At 46.7% G+C, this 21,171-nt stretch overlaps 1 protein-coding gene across 1 annotated transcript in view; it reads left to right on the top strand.

The window, feature by feature from the left end:
* RAB30 (RAB30, member RAS oncogene family) overlaps positions 1–21,171 on the top strand; it is a 51,122-nt gene that overhangs the window by 16,377 nt on the left and 13,574 nt on the right. Inside the window, exons 2-3 of the mRNA XM_049823494.1 lie at positions 17,518–17,618; positions 19,102–19,185. Coding sequence (XP_049679451.1) covers positions 17,526–17,618; positions 19,102–19,185 — 177 coding nt within the window. The 5' untranslated portion in view covers positions 17,518–17,525. The remainder of the gene's footprint in view (positions 1–17,517; positions 17,619–19,101; positions 19,186–21,171) is intronic.

The following is a 21,171-nucleotide window of genomic DNA, read 5'->3' as shown; positions in this document are numbered from 1 at the left end:
AAACTTGGATTTCTCCACTGGAGGTGAAGTTCTTCACTCCAAAGGCTACAAAGACTTTTTTTGATGTGGAGCACTTGTCTTTGCCACAAGCTAACCTACATTTCTATGCCAAAACAATGCTCAAACCTGTCCCCTTGTATTGCACCACAAATGGCATACTTGACACTTAATACCTAATTTTCTCTGATTGTCTTGGGTTGTTTTGTGCTTTTGACAGTGAACTGAAAGCCTATTTGTGACTTACAAACGCGTGTTTTATTAGAGACGGATGTGTTAGTTGGGGTTGTAGTGACTGTTGTTCATGCTGGCACTGTGATTTGCTCTTGAACCCAATTTGTGCTCAGTATTTGAATTCAGATTCCCAGATCCGACACACAGTCTCACCAGAATACGCATCTCCTTTTCAATTTTAAAAACAGACTGTTTTCTAACTTTTGGTAGAGGTAATCCTGAAGCTTTTGAGTTTGTCTCTGTAGGTAGCTGGCAGGTGCCCTGCCAGGGTTAGGGATCATTTTTTGCCAGTTTGTTCTTCCCAGCATCCCCTCCAGGCTGCACTTCTCCTGCCCTTGTTTTGCTGTGCTGGGCACGGATGCTCCTCTCCGCAGTGCTGCTGGCTGGGCTCATGCCTTGGTCCTCCAGCAGCATCCACCCGGACATCCTTATCCCCAATTCGTCCCGTATCCTTCTGTACTTCCTATTTCCCTTGTCTTTTCACCCTGTAACTTTCATTTCTTTTGGAATCCTAACCTGGAATTGCCTCACAGTTTCTTTAAACCACTTTTTCTTCCTTTAAACCTAGATTTTTACAGCTATAATGTGTTTCCTTTCATCTGTAGCAATTCAGAGCACTGCCAGCTAAGGAAATACCCCAGTCCAGATGAAACCACTTTTGCAAGCCTTGTTACCCTGCCTGGATTCCTTACCACCACAGCAGCTTCTTTTTTGCTTTTTATCATACACATCTCCAGTTGTTCAAGCTGGCTTGACTTAAGTTGCTCTGCACATGACTGTTGCAGACACGCTAAGGTGCTTACATTACAACGGAGCAGCAGCACACATTAACAGTGAAGATTTCTCTTCCCTTGGAGAGAAGCTAAATAGATTGGAGAACAGTGTAGTTTGAAAAGGTGGTTCAAAGCTAGAATTTGCTTGTTCTTGCTGGAGTTCGCTCACTGTAATAAAATTGTGTAAGTCTTGCAAATCTTCTGTTTTCAGAGAGAAAACCAGTGACTTTGTAAATCTGCTTTCAAAGTTAAGTCTTAAGATAATGCTTCTGCAAAAATTCCTTGCACAGAGCTTTGCAGGATGGGTGGGTTTGGTCTTGCAGTGCCAGTTCAGAACAATGCATATAGTGACTGCCGTGTAGGGAAGAATAAAATCTAAAGTGCCATGTAGGACCAGTCCTGCAAGCCATTGTCAGCAGAGCCAAAAAGTCTTATATTCTGACTTCTAGTCTTTGTCTTTACCTTTTTTTTCCCTGCTGAGAGGATAAATATGCGCACACACACACAAAAAAAATCACCTGTTTGTTCTCTGATTTGTGGTAGTCCTGGATATCCAATTTCAGTCACACATAGTATAGAAATACATATAGAATGGACTAGAAATAAATATAGAACTTCTTTAGAAGTCCCTTCTTTGCTTTAGATGGGCTCTGTTAGACATGAAATCTGTTTCTAACTAATGACAATTTGGTGTGCAGTAGGAGCTGGTGCTTGCGCATTGCTTTATACTTGATGGGAGTGTGCTGTGCTGGGGGACGGCAAGGCTCTGCTTGTGTTTGGGATAAATGGCAAACTGAAACATGAAGAGAGAATTCTGTATTTTACCAAATGAGAATGCCTTATGTTGAGTTTTGAATTACAAATAGCGTTTTGGGTAGACTGCACATTTTGTTAAAGAACAAATGGTGGCGGTCCAAATAGTTTTGTGTAAAATTGGAGAAATGCAAGGAATGAACAAATGTGAGATGTTTCTTACCCCCATAAGCACAGTCTGTCTGGCTCATGCCATCTCCTTTGATAAGCTCTAACCTAAAGAAAAATGTCAAAGTATATATGTATTTAAGAAGCTGCTAATGCAGTCTTTTTTGTGACCGAAAGGCTTTTCTTTCAGGGTTGTGTGTCAAGATCTTGAACACCTGAGTGTAACCAGCTGGCATTAGCCTCAGGACAAAGTCTCTAGTCAGGATGAAAAACATTTGCTCTGTCACATCCCTTCAACTTAAAGGAGTAAAATTGTTTGGTATCCAACAGTCTCAGCCCACTCCGGTGTAATACCTTAAAGAGAATTTTTCTTGCTTGGTTTTGGCTTGCTTTCTGTTTTCTTTTTCTTTCTCAGCCTGTCTTTTAATTCCCCTCTTCAGCCCATGCTTTCTCCCTTGCCCATCCCTCACTGCATCCACCCACGTGCATAGCAATCCAGAAATGCTCCGGACCCCGAACTGCTGGAGGACTGAGCCTGCAAGCCAGCAACCCTTGCAGGGAAGGGATGCTGCGGGACCGGCATGCCGAAGGCTACTCTGGCTGGAGTTCTGCATGGAAATATCCTGTCTCCTGGTTTTGACTTATTGCCTGGGTGAAAAAGCCAAGTTCCCTTGTCCCCTGGGTTGCGGCTGCATTTCCAGTAACTTAAGCAGCTTTGAAGTTTCGGCTCTACGGTGTGGGTAAGGGTTAACGTATGAGGCTTGTGATACCATTCTCGGTGCTGGAGCTGAAAAGTTATTGTGGAAATCTGTTTATCTCATGCTCGATACCAAGTGACCTCCTTTTGGTATGTGCAAGCTGTAAATGAGAAGGTGGGTGGCTCACCCACAGCCCTGCAGGCACAGCCTAGCTGGGGAGGATGATGATGAATCTCCTTCCTTCTGCCTCCTGTCTAAAAGATAAAGGATCCAAACTGGTTATCCTTGCTATATCCTTCTGCCTTTACCTAATTTGCACGGACGTCCCTGATTGTGGCTCGGTTTTGTGGATGAAGCGTGGGGAGGAGCACGGTTCGGTTGCCCCCGGTGTACGTACGCAGCCAGCGTTGCAGTGCCGTGGTGCGGTTTCATACACAGCTGCTTTTCGGGGGAATATAAGGGAAGGAACTTGCGGCTTTTGTTAGAGAAGGGGCTGCTTTCCAGCCAGCCCCACGTGTGGGGTTGTGCAACTTCTGGTCCCTCCCCACGCAGCCACAGAGGATGGGGGTGGCAGAAAACCCCTAACGCACAGAGGAGCATCGCTTACAACATTGTAGAATAAACATTATTCCTTAGGGTCTTGTTGTTCCTTCTAGAAAAAAGGCCTTGCGTTGGAGCCCGGGAGCAAAGAGAAGGATTTGCAGGAGGGGAAGGGCTGCATACAAAACCAACCACATAAGACCTGGTGGTGAAATGACTGATGTAAATCTGCCGCGTGGATATACTCAACTTCCCAGATCCTTAGCATGCAGCCAAAACCAAAAGGCAGTGTGGCTGGAAGGAGCAGGCTCTTTAGGGACCTGCTCCTGAAGTTACAGCCAAACTATCTCCCACCTATATTCAGAAAATCCACTGTAACGAAAGGTGCGTGGTGCTGGTCGTGCAGGCAGGGTGCAAGGTGCTTCGGATTGCCTGCGTTGGAGCAAACGCCGGGGTGTCTTGGCTGCTGTTACCTGTCTGGCGGATTAAAACTCGCAAATATTCACGGTTTTGGCTCGCTCTGAGAACGCATGAAGAAACTCCCGTTATTGGACGTGTGGCAAGAAACACGGCGGTGATGCTGAGTGTGGGAGCAGGGGAGGGGGCTTGTGCCGCTGCCAGGATCCCCCGGCCGTGCCGAGGCGGTGGGAGAGCCCTCGTGGGGCTGAGACACCCCCCAGCTAGTTCAGGCTCCCTTTGGCAGGCAAGAAGTCACCACGTATAAAAGCACATGATTCTCATTACCCGCGCCTGAATGTCTGCCGGGGCTGAATTGCCTGGATCCCTGAGAGTTGCTCAGTAAGAAACAGCAAACATTTTCCCTGGGAAGGAGCAGCTGTTTATATATAGTGTGCAGTGGGTTCACGAGCGATTATTAGGAAAACATTCCTTTCTAGTCATAAAAAAAGGGCATTTTTGTTGTCTCCTTTCCTCTAAAACACACAAGTTGGAGAGTCAGGGATTTTCATTTGCCATGACAACCAATGAAACCGCCGAGCCATGTGATTTTTCCATCCTCCTATGATTAAATCTTTTTTCTTTTTTTTTTTTTTTTTTAAAAGGCCATGTTGCTAACAGAGTTGGGAAACATCAGGTATTATTTGTTTTTCTCATGTAGATTAGGCAGGATTTAATTTGCATGTTTGCTTGGGAGCTGTAGAGAGCTGGGGGATATTGATATTTCCATGATTTATGGTAAGAATGGTGTCTTAGTTCAGAATTACTGTATTGTACTGAAGTTTCTTTTGGTTTTTTCACCCTCTTTGAGACAGTGCTATTACTGAGGGGTCCTGGCTCCCACAGGACAAAAACCATCGTGGGACCAATCAGTGCTGCTGAACAGCGATGAGGTTCAGAGCCTTGGAGATGTTGGTTTACACATGATACAAATGGCTTAGAGACTTTATGAGCCAATAAATCTTTTCCTGCTCTTATGCTGGAGCAAGGTTTTGCAAAGGCAGAAAGTGTGATGGATGTGACTCTTGGTGCCTGGTCCATGTGAGGACTCCTGTTAGCTCCAGGTCTGAGCACTTCAAGCTAACCAAAAGCCTGGGGATGGCGTTACTGTCAGCAAAACTTGAGTGCTAGCATTTATCCTCTCTTTTAAAAATTGCTATCTTCTGCTCAGGAATTTCCCCAGGGTGCCAAATATAGATTCAACACACACACAAAAAAACAAAACAAAACCAAAAACCCAACCCCGGGAGCTGCTCTGTTGCTAAGGAATAAAAATAAATGGTCACAAACATGGTGCTGACGTGCCAAGATGTGTCCCCATGACCATGCAGCTGTGAGTGTGAAGGTCCCTGGCTGCCCATGTCATGTTGGTATCGGTGTCTACTGAGGACTGGCTACTGTTTGCTTTAAGTAAACAAAAGGAAAGAACTTTCTGCTTCCTAATATTAGTCCCAAAGAGGTCAAAACTTCAGCAGGCTGCTGCCGGGAGATCAGTAGTAGTAAAGGACAATCTGTATTTTTATGTGGTGTTATATATAACACAGCAACGTCTATATTGGAAAAGCCCCGAGAGATCATGTTTGTGATGGGAAGGTATTTTTGAGCAGAAGTACCATGCTTTGGGAGATCTTGGGCTATGTCATAGGGTTGTTGAACATCGACAACATTGGAACTGTGAATATTGGTGCTGCAGAATCTGCAGTTGCTCCCTCACCTTCTCTCCAAATGCAAATCTCTATCTGCACATCTCTGCAATAATTTATTAACCCGTGTGGCTGGAGATGGGGAGTAGCTGAGCTGGAAGTAGAGGTGTGCAGAGGTGAAGACATGATTTATCTGGGCTAGAGAGCTGCTGTGACTGATGCAGTCTTTTACCGTGTGTGTGTGTGCATGTACGTGCAATGCTTGGTTTTGTGGGGGCCTGCTTGCTTTAGTCCTCAAGGTACTACTTGCTGCATCAGCTTTAAATAATCTCAAAGACCCTGCCCCTGGAACACTGTTTTTAATTATTTTTTCAGATTTCAGGCTTTTAGGTAAGCTATTTGAGTAATGTCCTCGTAGCGTTCGGAGACATAGAACAGAAAGCTTCCACTCTAAAGCTGCTTTTTTGCTTTTGGGGATTTTTGTGTGTGTGTGTCAAATTTAACACATGCAGTCTCCTGAATTGCAGCTGGCCCAAAGCTGAAATAAGGTTTTAACAGCAGATACCTGCCCTATATGAGCAACTGTACTTTTGTGGTGGTTTAGCACAAATGAAAAGTACTGTAAACACCTGAAACTGTAAGGGGAACTGAAAACAGGCTATGTGTTAACGTCTGAGCTAAAATCAAACCAGAACATGAACACTGTTCTTTACGAAGAGACCTGTGATATCCTTATAAAAATATCTTACGCAGGAGCCATGATATGAAATTACCATTCTAGAGATACTAGTTACAGTAAAGATACCTTTTTACAAGAATGAAATGCTGGGACCAGGGCTGTAAAATCTAACTCTGCTGTCTCACCCCCAGATTTTTTTCCCAGTCCTTCCTGTAGTTGGCAGGGTGCTGGGCACAGGCATGGCTGTGCGGGCAGGGCTGGGGACCTTCCCTTTGGAAGCAGCAGGGCTTGCATCAGCTTAAACCAGCCCTGAAGCTACACCCAAGTCTCTATTATTTCCACTTTCTTCCTCCTCTGAACAATTTGTTTTCGTGAAACATCTGCTTCCCTGGCAGATACTCGCAGTTAAAACCGTACCGCAGTGTTTCTTTGCGGAAATGCAAAGAATATTCCCTGTCAGCTCAGCTGCTTGCCAGGCAGGTTGGCTGATCCCAGCTGAGGGGTTTCCATCAAATGAGAGCATTTTTAGAGGGGAAAACTTTTTAGAGGGGACGATGCTTGTGCTGGTGGTGCAGTTTTGTTATGAAGCAGAAGCATACTTGCTTGGATCCATGAGCATGTGTAATGTTCCAGGCCAAATGCGCTTCCCATCTGGAAACTAGAGAAGGTGATGAACTGGGGAGCACTGGGGCAATTTATCAGCCTAGGACTAGCCTAGACCCATCACCCCAAACTTGATCTTGGTGGCAGAGAGGGCCCTCTGGTTTGGCATCTTAAGCTTGTCTTTGGAGGGAGCTGGGAGATGCGCTTCCCTGAGCTGCCCTCATCTTCTCCAGCATCTTCATCTTCCTCCCCATAAGGATTTAAGGAGCCAATGCTATTGCATTGCTTCTGCCATCTTAACAGGAGCCTGTAACGCTTTAACTCTGTTTTATTCCTCTGTCACTCATGTTCAAAAAAGCTATAATTTTGGGGGGGAGAAACTTCCTTTGAAATGCATAACAGAGGCAGAAGTCCTTCCTAAATACCAATGTGGTGTTGCAAATTGCCTCCTTTCCTATTGTGGTGGCACAGGGGTGTGATGCACAGCTCCCATGTGGCTGGCTGATGTTGTACCTGTGGCTGTGATAAGACACCCTCCAGCTGAAACACAGGATCACTTTATTTCCTCATGTAAGTTGAAAAACAAAAACAAACCCCCCCTTTCTCTTAGCAATCCTACTTTCTAGTAGCAGGCTGTGCTCTTGAATTAGAGGACATGCCTAAAAGTTTTGCCTGGTGATGTCAGCCTCCCTCTTGAGTCACCAGGATGATGCTGCCCCAGAGAATCCAGATGCAAATGACTGACTGACTGAAGGTGGGTTACCTGCAGTGTATGATTAATTGCCCTAATAATTCTGTGTTCCTTCCTGGAGAAGGCTCCTTCAAGTAACTGTCTTGGAAGGCTTTTTCACTGCACTTCAGGCTGCAACATAACATGTATGAGAGGTGCTAGTTAGGGGTCAAGATTCTCTCACTAAAACTTTATCAATCCTAATGCTTCAGAGAAACGTGGGGGTTTTTTTCCTCTTTTTTTTTTTACATCTTCTATAGTGCAGGTACAGTTCTCACCGCAGTAGTGTCTTGGCTTTTGCAGTTTTGGCTTTGATTCTTTGTATTTTGAGAGCCAGCACAAGTGCACATAGCTGTAGCAGGAGAGTGTGCTTCTCCTCTTTGGAGATCTGGTACGTGGGGGACAGACTGAATCTGGTATGGAGGAATGATAGGTACCATGTCTGCTCCTCAGAAGGTGTAACTGTCTGAATATTAGTAAGATCAACTCAATGGATGATAAGATATGTTGTCAAGAACAGTGTGCAAGATAGGAGGTTGTTTTTGTTAGTTTTGGGGGTTTTTTGTTGTTTTTGTTTTACAGTGAGGTGGTGAGACACTGGCACAGGTTGCCCAGAGAGGCTGTGGCTGCCCCATCCCTGGCAGTGTCCAAGGCCAGGTTGGATGGGGCTTGGAGCAACCTGGTCCGGTGGAAGGTGTCCCTGCCCGTGGCAGGGGGGGTGGACTAGATGATCTTTAAAAGGTCTCTTCCAACCCAAACCATTCTAGGATTTTTATCTAGCTTATTACCTCTTCCCTTTACTGCTGGTGTTGCTAATTTATCATCATGTTTTGGGAAAGGTACCTCTTAAGTCTGATATATCTGTCCCAAGCCACAGAGCCAAGAGCCAGCATTTTTTGGGTTGTTTTTTTGTTTCGTGGATCCTGTTGTCCATTGTGGACAAACAGCAACCTTTCGTCTTATAGCAGTTAGTTTTTAGCTTTTGTTTGCTCCTGCAGGACGCTGTTGGGGTGGCCCAGCCTGGCCTCACCAGTGGGATGGGATGACACAGCACAGGAGCATCACGCGTGGTGCCGTGGACCCTGCAGCCTAAGCCACAGGGTACCGAGCACAGCCCTCTGGACACTGATCTCAGCCATGTGAAAGTCAGATTAGACGAGGCTTAATTACTTTTTACTTCTAGTAGGTTTGATGGAGAAGTGATGTAAATCCCAGTAAATCACAAGCTAACTTGAGCAGAAATCAAGAGGTGGAAATACCTGCTTATTTTTTTAATTAAAAAGCATTCTTACAAACCAAAGCCTTATTAGCAAAAACTTCTAGTTTGTTCATAGCACAGTCTCTGGCACAATCAAAACAAGATGGTCAACAGCAATAAGACATGTCATTGTAGTTAAAACTCAAGAAAATTTTCTTGGACATGCTTTTACAACCCAAACTATCTAGTGTACATATTCACATTTTACAATACATCTATGGGACTTTTGTCATTGGATAATGACATACTTACACTTATGATACTTCTGTATTTGCAACCTCATTTGAGGCACGATGTTGTCATAAATATTTTATTGAAATCCTTTAGCTGTGATAGCTTTTCTCGTATCTTGTCAAAAACATCGGTGTCAAACTGTCTAATCTTGCAAGTGTTTCATCAGATCTCTCTCACCCAGTGTCAAAACATCTCCACGTATGACCGTGATGCCACTCAAACCCATGCTAGCCCAGCAAACTTAATGCATCAGAAGATTTCTTTGCCTTTTACCTGGATGACATGCACATACCTCTCTTCTGCACCAAGGGTGAATCATTCCTCCTCCAGCTTTGCCTATCTGCTTGTAGGGCTGCTGTCCCCAAAACCCTTGCCCAGTTCATGGGACACACCTGAGGTTTGGCCTGATCCTGCACCCTGTTTGTAAAGGCAGAGTAATTCTCACCTAAGGTGCTGATGGGTTTCCTCATTTCAGTGGGTCATGTCTTGGTGTGGGAGCTTTATTTCCCATTGTAGAGAGCTGGGCTTAGGAAGTTTTCCTGGCTTTTCCATGCAAGGCATGTTCCAGTTAATGCTTGGCTGTAGTTTAAAAAAAAAAAATAAAAAATCATTCTGTATTTTTTTTTTTTTCCTTTGGGAAGAGGTGGTTGTTTTTGAGTGGCTAAAACAGCATTTTTGGCTGGATTTCTGGCAATGCAGTTTTCTATGCTTGGAAGTCAGCCTGCCTGCTGTGCTGGCTGAGTATTTAACTGCTTCCATGCAAAAATGTGTTGCTGCAGAGCGTTCAGCTTGGTGGTTGCATGGTTTGCTAAAACGTGGCCAAAACCAAGAGTGTTGTTTTGAGCATGCAGTATTGGGCCTCCATGTCCAGGCATGTCTTAAAAGATGTTTATAAAAGCATATGTTAAGGTTGCACTGACATTTTTGCAGTCAGAACCCAGATTCTGCCAGTAAATGGAGAACAGCACTGTTCTCATGCTGGGAAACAGTTTTCCAAAGATGGTGTGTATCCTGGGCGAGCTGCTGGTGGTGCGTGGTTTCATCAGCCACTATTGTGGCATTGTGGATGTGCATGTCAGCTTTTTTTTTTAATCCTAAAGAAATTAATTTTCTATTTGTTATTTTGCAAGTACTGTGTATGTATCTCATTTTTGCTAAGTAACACAGAAATCGGATTAGTTCATTTATCTGTGTGAGGAGAATCATCATTGATTAACAGTTCAATCCTCAGATATATTTGATGGAATATAACTTGCTGTCTGCATGTGATATTTTGCACTTCCATGGCTCTTCCCAACACTGAAGTGCCTTACGAATGTTACCAAGTCTCCCCTCTCTCCAGGAGGTGGGAAAGTTAAATGAGGACACTGGACTGCAGCAGCGGTGACTTGCATGGTCTCTCCTGAAGAGCCTTTGGTGGCACTGAGACCCTCAAGGCTGTGTCCAACCCAAACACCCCCCATCCAGCACCCAACAGAAAGCGATTAACGATATGTGTTAATGCTACTTGTAACACCAGCACTGGCAAAGCCCCCCAGAAGACTTCACCCAGAGGTAGACGGCATGGACACAAAGCCTTTTCACCATCAGGGGATGCCAGGAACATGTGAAAATCCAAAGATTGCTCCTTAATGAGAGATCACTGGTCAGTGGGTTCCTCTGTAGCACTTGCACAAGCTCCTGAAGGCCAACTAATGTATGAGCCATGACCTGAGCAAAGTAGTCCAGTGAGCTGCGAATTTTCCCTGGTGGCAAAAGAGGTAAGGGGAAGGGCTGTGTGCTCTGTGCGGTCATTGATGCAAACCCCCTCAGCTTTAGCTTTTCTGTTGTTTATAGAAATATATCTGCAAGATAAAGCATAGCTCTGGTACGTGAGAACTTGTACCTACTCAGCTCGCTTGATTTCTGTAAGAGAAATATCCTGACCAAAGGGTTGAGGAGCAGGAATCTCTCCAAATAGGGTAGGGCTGAGGTTTTTATAATATACTGCTTTTTCCAGCTGGCAAGTTTGGATGCAATTTGCTCTTTTTTTTTTTTTTTCAAATGTGTCTAGACTTTTGAATGACTGGCAGCTGGTCAGCCAATGAATGCTGATGGGGCTGTCGTGCACGGGGAAGCCCCACACCTCCCTGCACTGCGTGCGTAGTTTCTTGATGCCTCCTGGAAGTGTTGGATGGACTTTTTTAGCCTGAATTTATCAGTGGTAGTGTCAGCACATGGCAAGCCCAATGCACCATGGAAGAAGTATGCACTATTTGGAGGTGATGCATGTGAGGATACAAGCTGCTGTGTTTCTGCCTGGGAAATCTCACTTGGAGGCATAGTGTTTCTGCACTCAGGACCTCCCTTCCTAGGAGGGACCATCCTTGATGAAGAGGCATGTTTAGGATTGCCAGTGCACAGGCAACTGGATATTGCTCACCTGGAATGGCAAGTGTGATGGGAGAAGATGGGAAATGCTGGGCTTTGCAACCCCAGGTGCCTGCAATAAATCTTTCTCCCCTGCATTTGGGAAGGACATCCCTGGAGTTTTAATGTTGCACCAAGCTGAAAGCGCGGATCCCATGTGCTTGTGGCTTTGCCACCAGCAGCAGAGGCATGGGTGATCCAGGCTTTTGTGGGGATGAAGTCTTTTTATTTTTCCAGTGTGAATGGAAGTGAGATTAAACCTTGTAGAGAAGAGGAGTGAGGACGGTGGGCAAGGGAGCAGAAGGAAGTCCAGGCGGCTTGTGTGCAGAGGGGCATGAGCTGGGCTTGCGCTTGCCAAGTGCAGGAGCCCGCTTGGGTTGGCAGGTGCTTTGGAAATGAAAATATTTTATCCTGAGTTACGTAATGCAGCAGCATGTCCAGACCCAAGTTCCCTGCAATTTTCTGGCCCGCAAGGAATAATTTTCTGCTTGAAATATTAGCCTTAGCTTTGAATTTCCTGGCTCATATGGTATGTGCAATCAATGTAATATCTGTATGCATAACTGCTGCTGTTTGAACTCGAGATGTTTAGGTAAATTTATTTTTGTTTATAGATGTTGGATGATGACGAACAGAAAATACTTCTTCATTAAGAACTGTATAAATACATCAAAACCCACCCTAACTTACTGGTTAACTCCAGCAGGTGGAAAAGGCTGCAGACCCTTCTCTGTGCCTAATTGAAGCAGTAGGTTGTAAATGAGGATTTGAGGTGGGATAGAGCTGACGTGCGAATTATCAGTGTTTCTGACTTAATGTAATTTCAGTCTTTATCCTTAAATGTGGAGAAGCCTTTTCAGCTGTGGATAGTTTTGGTTTTGGGGTTTTTTGTTTTTTTTTGTTTTTTCTTTTTCTTTTTGTTTTTACCCAGCACTTTGCTGGGTTAAAAAACTGGCTGCCCAGGCCTAAAGATTTGTGGTGAGTGGAGTTAAATCCAGTTGGCGGCCAGTCACAGGTGGTGTTCCCCAGGGCTCAGTATTGGGGCCAGTTCTGTTTAATACCTTTATCAATGATCCGGACGAGGGGATCGAGTGCACCCTCTGTAAGTTTGCAGGTGACACCAAGTTGGGTGGGAGTGTTGATCTGCTGGAGGGCAGGAAGGGTCTACAGAGGGATGTGGACAGGCTGGATCGATGGGCCGAGGGCAGTTGTATGAGGTTCAACAAGGCTCAGTGCTGGGTCCTGCTCTTCGGTCACAACAACCCCATGCAGCGCTAACAGCCTTGGGGAAGAGTGGCTGGAAAGCTGCCTGGCGGAAAAGGACCCGGGGGTGTTGGTCAGCAGCCGGCTGAATATGAGCCAGCAGTGTGCCCAGGTGGGCAAGAAGGCCAACAGCATCCTGGCCTGTATCAGAAATCGTGTGGTCAGCAGGAGCAGGGCAGTGATCGTCCCCCTGTACTGGGCACTGGTGAGGCTGCACCTCGAGTCCTGTGTTCAGTTTTGGGCCCCTCACTACAGGAAAGACATGGAGGGGCTGGAGCGTGTCCAGAGAAGGGCAGCGAAGCTGGTGAAGGGTCTGGAGCACAAGTCCTATGAGGAGCGGCTGAGGGAACTGGGGTTGTTCAGCCTGGAGAAAAGGAGGCTGAGGGGAGACCTGATCGCTCTCTACAACCACCTGAAAGGAGGGTGTAGTGGGGTCGGGGTCAGTCTCTTCTCCCAAGTAACAAGTGCTAGGGCAAGAGTAAATGGCCTCAACTTGTGCTAGGAGAGGTTTAGATTAGGAAAAATTAGGAAAAAATTCTTCACCAAGAGGGTTGTCAAACATGGGAACAGCCCCTTGTCACTTGGCCCTGCAGAGATGTGAACTGCTCCATGATTCCTCTGCCTGTAACTGAGGAGTGAGATACCATGGAGGTTTAGAAACAACAGGTTATTTCTGTTTTGTTCTTCTAAAATGAAGGCATCAAAACATTCTTTTACACATGAAAGGTTTTTTTACTTAGATGAAGGCTGTCCATCGTGTTTGCTGAGCACGTGTTATCTTGTGATCTTCAGGGAGGGTAAGAGACAGGCAGAGGTTGGCACACCTTGCGGTTGACTAAGAAAGGCTTGCTCTTTTGAAGTATCCCACTCCACTTTTGGCTCCAGGAACCAAAACAATTGGGGCAAAATCATCACCGTAGAGCCTGCTCTGATCATGCCTAGAGGTAGAAATTCCTCCTTGACAAAACAAATGGAGTGAAGTGCCAGAGATTTCTTTATCAGCTAAAAACTGCTGGTCGTTTTGTGTGAAGACTCATGCTGGTGTAAAAGCTGACGAGGGATGGGCAGAATAGTGGTTTCATCCATTTCAAGGAGAACTGGGCACTACAAAGTCATTCATGTCTCCCAGGTAGTATTTGAACCTTTGTATTGTGTTTCTGCCCCTTATTTGGTACCCAAGGAGGCTGAGCACGGCATGGTCAGAGCAGGTCAGAGATGAAGAGGAACCTTCTGTGCCCATCCAAACTAATGGGTGAAAAAACACTGCAAAAAGATAAAATAATTGGTTCAGATGATGATAAACACTCCCAAGTAAACCAAAGTGGATCAGGGAGAACTAAGGGGTGAATGGAGCAAATGCAGGGAGAGGGCATCATGTAAGGGAATAAACTTAAAACATACTTGGATATCTTATTCCCTGAAGCATGTGTTTACTGTGGATAAACTTCTTGCCTTGTGGCTTGTGGTGAACAGGAGAAGCAGGGGGGAGTAGTCTTTCTCCTCCATCATCACTCTCCAGGTGGTGGTCCCACTTTGATTTACCCCTCCCTGCCCCTTGTTCCTGCCCACAGTGACCGTGCGTGGGGCTGTGTGATGGAGTGGAGCAGAGCAGCGACACAAATAAAATAAAACCCTGCAAAACTGCTCCCCTGTCAGGCTGGTGGGAACAGCCCAGGGGGTTCATGAGCCATGGGGTCTGGTTGGGATGCGAGCTGTAAAAACTGCCTCTGGGAAAAATGGCTGCGAAACCCAATTTTCTGCCCTGCTACCAGCCTCAGGCTCTGCTCCTGCTTCATCTCATGACAGGGCATGTCTCTGTGCTGTAGCCAGCCCTGTTTGTGGTTTAAATAAACATGGTGAGGGGTGGCTGCGGCATGGACAGACATCCCATCCCCTGCCCTTGCTGCAGGGTCTTGTCTCAGCCAAAGGGTGGGACAGGCAGCTATGGCCCTAACGCTTTAAACCACGGCAGGGATGCAAGGCAGAGCCCTGTGCCTGCAAACACAAGAAAACGTGGGGGAAAAAACTCCACCAAACAAACACAAAAACCCCCAAGAAAACAAAAACAAACAAAAAAAGTTGCATACTGCATTTTGGGTTTTTTTAGCATATAATTCAAAGTGTGCTGTATTGCTGCAATGCACATTCCCCAGGCGTGGCGAGCCGGGCAGAGGTTGAGACACATCTTCCCTGAGGAGAGGGAGGGATGCGTGAGCCTGAGTCAGCAGCAAAGGTCACTTGGCTGAAAGGCTGGGCTTGCAGGAGAAGATTTCGTAAGGGTAACTGATGCAACGTTTCTGTGGTCAGCGCTGACGGCGTGGTGGCTTAGCGTGTGTGCGCATCAGAGGCAGAAACACCAGTTTGGGCGAACAGGGGTGATAGGGCAGCGAGGGTCAACCTCACCTGCCCATTCCACTTCCCAAATCGCTTCTCTCTCTTCCTTGCTGCTTCCTTTACTTTCTCCCTTCCTGTGCCCCCACTTTTTGTGCGCCTTCAGTTCTGGCATTTAATTTCATCGTCGTGTTGTTTTATGGCCTTGGCTCATCTTCCAGTTGCTGTTTGGGGTCATTATCACATATGATTAGTCCTGGAGCCTAATGAGGGGGATCAGACATAACTCTAGGGTATGTCTGAGCCATTTAGTGTTTCTGAGCTCAAAGATCTGCAGAGGAAGTTTATTTTTAAGCTTCCTGAGAAGATAAATTTGAATGTTGGATTGTTTAGGAGACAAGTAATAGAACTGAAATCCCTCCAGGGGGGAGCAGTGTCCTCTGGGATTTGAAGCATCCCAGGGATAATTATCCAGTGCTGAGTAAGTCTCGTTTAGTCTTGAAATAGCTTTTAGTGGATGATCACATTTTTCTTCACGTTGGCTAGCGTGAAAGCTTGAAACCATATATTAACATTTAGCCTTTATTGTAAGAGCACTGTCAAGTCCCACTGTGGGAAAGCCAGGCACGGAGATAAGAAATGATTACACAATATAACAACCCCCAGAAAATAAAAAAAGGCATTTTTTGAGGCTGCTCTTTAAGGTCCCACTCTTTCACTGTATTAAAAGATAGGAGGGAGCTGCAAGGTCTCACGTGCCGGAGCAAGGTGAGGGTAGAGCATCCTCAGGACAGCTCCAGCTGCTGCTCTTTGGCACTTCGCAGGGGACCGTAGCTCCAGCTCAGCAAAGCAGAAGCAGGGCAAGTGCTGTGCTGCATCACTGGCCCAGGCAAAGTGACATATCGGTGTGTAGTGACTCAGCTGTGTCCCTGCTAACCATCTGCTGATGTGATGCAGATCATTAGTCACTAATTGGTGTGGTTACCCTTTTTTTAGGCTGCTGGAAAGGCCAAGGTTCACAGACATGAAGCAGGTGACTCAGTCTTCCACCTTGTTTGACTTCAGGTCCGCCAGGCTCTTGGTGGTGCTTGGAGAGCAGTTTCTGTGTACCCTGCCAGGCAGACCCAGGCTGTCTCAGTTTTATCTTGTAGTCTCTGGCTGTTTGACCATGAGCCTATCACAGCTGTATGGCAGGACTGGAGTCTGTAGCTGGGGCCTTCTGGTGTGTGGCAGTGCACCCTCCCAAGGAAGGACCTTTGGAGGCAGCGGGAGAGGGCACTCTGCCTTTGGGTTGAGCATGAGAAGCTTGTTTCACCTGTGCTGCATTTGCTCCCTTTATCAGCACTGTAAAAACCCTCTGAGCAATCTGGAGCTTTACTGAGGTTAGCAATTCATAATACCGGGTTTTTTTTCCTCACCCATCTCCTACGCTTCCCATCTTTGCTTTGTCTCCTTGTCCAGTGCCGAATCTGTACGTACTGGTGGGTTAGGTACTGATGCTTAGGTATCGCCTTACCTTATCTCAACTGACGGCTTGTAAATCTGTCACTTTACTGATGTCTTTTATGCCATTACCCCAGCCCAGTCATGAGGACAGGTCTTTGATGCCATGTATAATATGTGGATCCTCCTGGACGCAGCTGGGTTTGGACACTGTCCTTCTGCTCCCTTGTCTGTGGGTTTTTCAGTCTGCCTAAAATCTCCAACTGAGTCTCTTCTGGCTGTGGTTGCTTTTCTCAAAGGTTACAGACCCCTTCTTTGGTCATGGTGTTGGCGGCACCCTTGGGTACCCTGGAGGTGGAGGTCTGGCTGCTCATCCCTCATGCCTTACTCAGTCGCAGCAAACTTTACATTTATTTGTTTGGTCCTTCCCATACTTCGAGTGACTTAAGCCCTGTAGGTCTACCCCTGTGTAGGCAACTCTGCCCATCTCCTGCGACATTGCTGAAACATTGGTTTCTGCATCCTGCCAAGGAGATTGGACTTGGTGGGGGTGATGTGTGCTGGGTACCCCCCAGGCTCCTCTCTGTTCACTTTCCATTGAGCTCTATGCCAAGCAAGCTATCCTCACAAAACTAAAGAAAGTGATCGTAGTAGTAGAAGTATTCCTAATACCGTCTATTATTTCTTCTTTTTAAAAAAACTTTTCTTAATGTACTTCAGCCAAGCTATTACCCCACTCCCCAGTACTATTTTAGCAAATGAGCTCTTTCTGTCTTTAAGGCAAATGCTGCTGCTTTTATTTTAAAATTATTTTAATTTTCCCATCTGTTCTGCCCTCATGTGTGCCCCAGCCCTGGTCTGTGGGTACCTGGTACCCACCTGGAGGAGCTCGTGGGGGGTTTCTGGGTATTGCTTTAACAGAAATAAATTATGCGATCCTCTCGGACAACGTGGCAAAGTCCATGCTGTCCTTTGGAGCTGATGTAGTTAAAGTCGAAACAAACATTTGGGGACATCTAGGAAATGGTGGCTCGGGTTTGTGGAGCATTGCTTGAAAGCTGAAAATCAGTGTCTGTAATTCGTGGGCAGCCAAAATGTGGCTGAGATTTCGCAGCAGCTGATGTTGGACTACGTGGATGCCCCGGCTTGGAGTGGGGAGGGCTCTTCTCCCTTATCTGAGGAGCCACGCACATGCCAGGAGACCTTTGTTCTGAATATCTGGAGGCATAAAGTACAGCAGGAATAAAAGGGCATTTCCCCACTGCCTTGGTTCACATTGTGTTGCACTCTCTGTCTCTCTTGCAGCTGCGTAAATGAGTATGGAAGATTATGATTTCCTCTTCAAAATTGTTTTAATCGGCAACGCCGGTGTGGGGAAGACCTGCTTAGTCCGTCGCTTCACTCAGGTAAGGTTGGCCGCCTCTTGGACATGGGACCTCGGGGTGGGACATGGGACAGCGCTGGAACGGGAGCACGGAGCCTGTGGCTGTGCACCGAGGGCTCTGCCAGCATCGCAGCTCCAAAGCGTTTTGTTGTTTGTGCTCTTGGTGCGTGCATCACCTATAGTGACATATGGGCACAAGCAGCACACCTGTATCTAATGCTCTCCTTGGCACTGTTGGGGATCTTGTGTTGGAGAAAGCTTATCCCTCTCTGAAGATGGAAAGTCCCCTCTGAAAACCACTGGGACAACTCCTCCTGATTCGGAGGTACTCTGGACCGATTATAAGGACCAGCACGTCTCCTGGTGCGCTCCTGTGTGCCTTCTGCTCCTCATCCCTTGCTGCACAAAGCTCTCCCTGTTATTTGTCATTAGCAGATTATTAAATAATCTGGGTCCTGGGCTGTCAGTCCAGTGTCTTCTGTAAAACACAAGTCCTTTTTTTGTGGCAGAATAACAGGGGAAGGACCATGCTCCTGTGATCCAGGGCAAGAGGTTATGCATGATGCGCTATAAAATATAAGTTGTGGGGGTTTTGTTGCACTCTCCTCTAGGAATTGTCAGTAGTTTTTCCCCCTCACTCTTAATTTTGGTTTTAAAGCCGTGGTGATGTTAAACACTCCCCAAGCGCACGTGACAAGCGGTGGCAATAGAGCCAGTCAACCCCAAAGGGTTAACCACAAAAATCTGCGGCTACTTCTGCTGCTTGTGCTTTGGCAGTGCAGCTGCTGTAGGACATGGATGTGGCCCAAAATCAGCATGACTTTGTAGACCTAGGCCAAAATCAAAAATCTCTGTTTGTTTTCTTTTTTGGTTTGCTGTTGCTCCTTTCTGATGGTGCTGCAATCTCATAACCACCAGCATCGTGCCGGCCCTTGCCATTGCTGTGGCACCAGTAGTGGCTGGCTCCGTGCTTTGCTCCCAAAATGCTGTGCAGGGATGTGACCCCGGTGCTGGGAGCTGCCAGAAATGCCTTTCCATGCTGTGGCATGTGGTGGAGAGGAGAGGGAAGGCGTGAGGTTGCAGGAGCAAAGGCCTCTCATCCCATGCAGGCATTCACGCCTCTTTCAAGGCATTGGGAAGTAGGATGGAGGGTCCTCGTTTACCCTTCCCCTGCCTCTTCTAACTGCACAGAAGCATAAGGGCTTTTCCCCTTTTTCCCTTGTATGCATCCTCCTTTTCTTCTCCTGTTTTCCTACCTCTGAAGTCAATGACTTGCTTACATGACTAGAGACAAGTAGGCAGGGAAAACACTGTGGGGTTGAGTTACGGTAATCTTTGTGCAGGGGAAATGTCACACTTTAATTTCTAAATGTGATGGAAGTAAGCGTCCAGGGAAGGGGACAAGGGAGGAATAGTTTTGAGGATGGAAAAGGGTGAGGATCAGCACCCAGAGAGTTTTGTCTTGCTACAGAAATTTGCTTAACGAAACTCTTGTTTTCTTTCAGGGGCTTTTCCCACCGGGTCAAGGAGCCACGATTGGGGTTGACTTTATGATTAAAACTGTGGAAATAAACGGTGAAAAAGTAAAGGTAGGCACTTGATGGTTTTAAGTGTAAACTCGTGTGGCAGTGCCATAGCTGAGGTTTCTTGCTGCAGCCCTCCTGCTGCTGGGAGGCACGCAGGGAAGAGCAGGGCGCTCTGGCATGGCTCAGGCAATGCGGGGTCTAACAATCTTTGTGCCCCTCTCCACAATTACCACCAGGATCGTAATGGTGAACCTCCTCTAAGGGAGAAAACGAAAAGGGGAGATCTTGCAGAACTCTGTCCTTGCTTAGGAGACACTAAGATCGTGCCTGGCTGGGGTTGCGGAAGCGTGAAGCAGCGCTTCAGTGCAAGGTCTGCTCACAGCATTTCTGGTAAGCAGAAGTCCGTTGCATTCCCACTGGGATGTGCTTGATGAAGGTCTTCTCCTGTGAGCTCCCAAGACAGCCTCTGGGCAGAGCAGGCTTCTGGACTGAGGTGGTTCTGCACAACGAAAGCTCATCTTCCACTCCTGCCAAGTTATGGGTTCGGGAGAAGCAGAGACGGTCACAATACTGGTGCTTCAGTCACCAGGTTGAATTGAGAAGGGCAATGTCCTCCATACTATTAATTCTTTCACCCTCCAAAACAGGGTGGTTGCAACCAAACTGCTGCTGGGAAACTGTCCTTGTCCTGTGCTAACTCCCAAACCGAGTCTGAACATCACTTGGCAGAGAGCTCCTTTGCCTGGGCCAAAACACACCAGGGACCAGTCCCATGCTTTAATGGGATCCATGGTTGGGTTCCAGCACCCAGAGATGTTGCCTGGCACCGCTTTGTTCATTAGTAGAGATTTTGCTAGAGCTACTGTGGTGCTCAAGAGGTGGGAGAAGCGTGTGGTTATCTGAGCCTCTAATGTCAAGATGTCTAGGGTCCCTGAGCTGCTTCTGGAGTTATTCTGCCTGCATTAAATCCAGAGGCATTGAAGTGAAAAACAGCAGTTTTCCCCTTGCTGCCTTCATCAAATCTAGGAGTGAGCAAATGGGAGAGCGGCAGCAGCGTCACAGCAGCTGGATGTGACATTGAGACCCATTTTTAAGCTTGTGTAAGTAACGGGATGGAAACAGTGGACTTGTGCAGATTTTCAGCCCTGGGGTTTTTTAACCTGTATTTCAGCACAGAGGGTTGTTAAGAAAAAAATCAGGTGGTGTATTCCTAAGTTTAGGACAGATTTTAAAAGCCGTGATCGTGTCAGCAGGCTGCCACCCTGCTGTGTGAGGAGCTATACAAACTTATGGGAAGTGATGGTCCTTGACCAGGAGACCTTCCAGCCTGAGCAGGTGAAGGACAAGAGGTGTAAATACCTTCCCCTGATAAAGACCAAGTTAATATTCAGCACATTGCTGTGCAAGTGGGACAGAGCAGCAGGCAGGAAAGCAGTGAGGATCACGTGTAGCCCCTGTGGTGTCGGTGCTTGGCTCGGTGGTTGTGATGCTCATTAGCAGGCGTCTGGTGTAGCAGGGTTGGCCAGGACGTGGATGTGCTTGTCCAGGCTCCTCGGACAGCAGAGATGCTTCTTTCAGCCAAAACCAGCTCCAGTCAGCTCTGGTGGAGCAGCTCAGAGGTTCTAAGGTGGTAAATGGCTTAAGTATTGCGCTGAAGGTGGAATTCATTTTTTCCCCTTATATACCTGACTAAAACCACCTGTCTCAAGATGATCCTGGTCAGTGGAGGGAGAAACGCAATCCTAAGGAAGATGAATCCCATCCAGTTCAGACACCTCTCCTTTCCAAGCATCTGGTTCCCTATAAAGTACAGATGGAGCCTTAAGAACATCGCTTATATCTGAGGTCTGGTTTTTGGACAGGTGAACTCACCCTAAGGATTTGTCTGTGTTTGACTTCTTGCTCCCATGACATAATCCTGTTTTTAGTTTAGACTGAGGGTGAAAACTCCTTAAGAGACAGTTGGGAGCAGCCACGCCGACATGGGCTATCTCAGGGGCAAGGACGGGTCAGGGAAGCTCTACAAGCTAAATGAAAACTTGTCAGTGT

Source organism: Accipiter gentilis, chromosome 19 (genome assembly GCF_929443795.1).
Source record: "Accipiter gentilis chromosome 19, bAccGen1.1, whole genome shotgun sequence".
Lineage (NCBI taxonomy): Eukaryota > Metazoa > Chordata > Aves > Accipitriformes > Accipitridae > Astur > Astur gentilis.
This window is presented reverse-complemented; position numbering and strand designations above follow the sequence as displayed.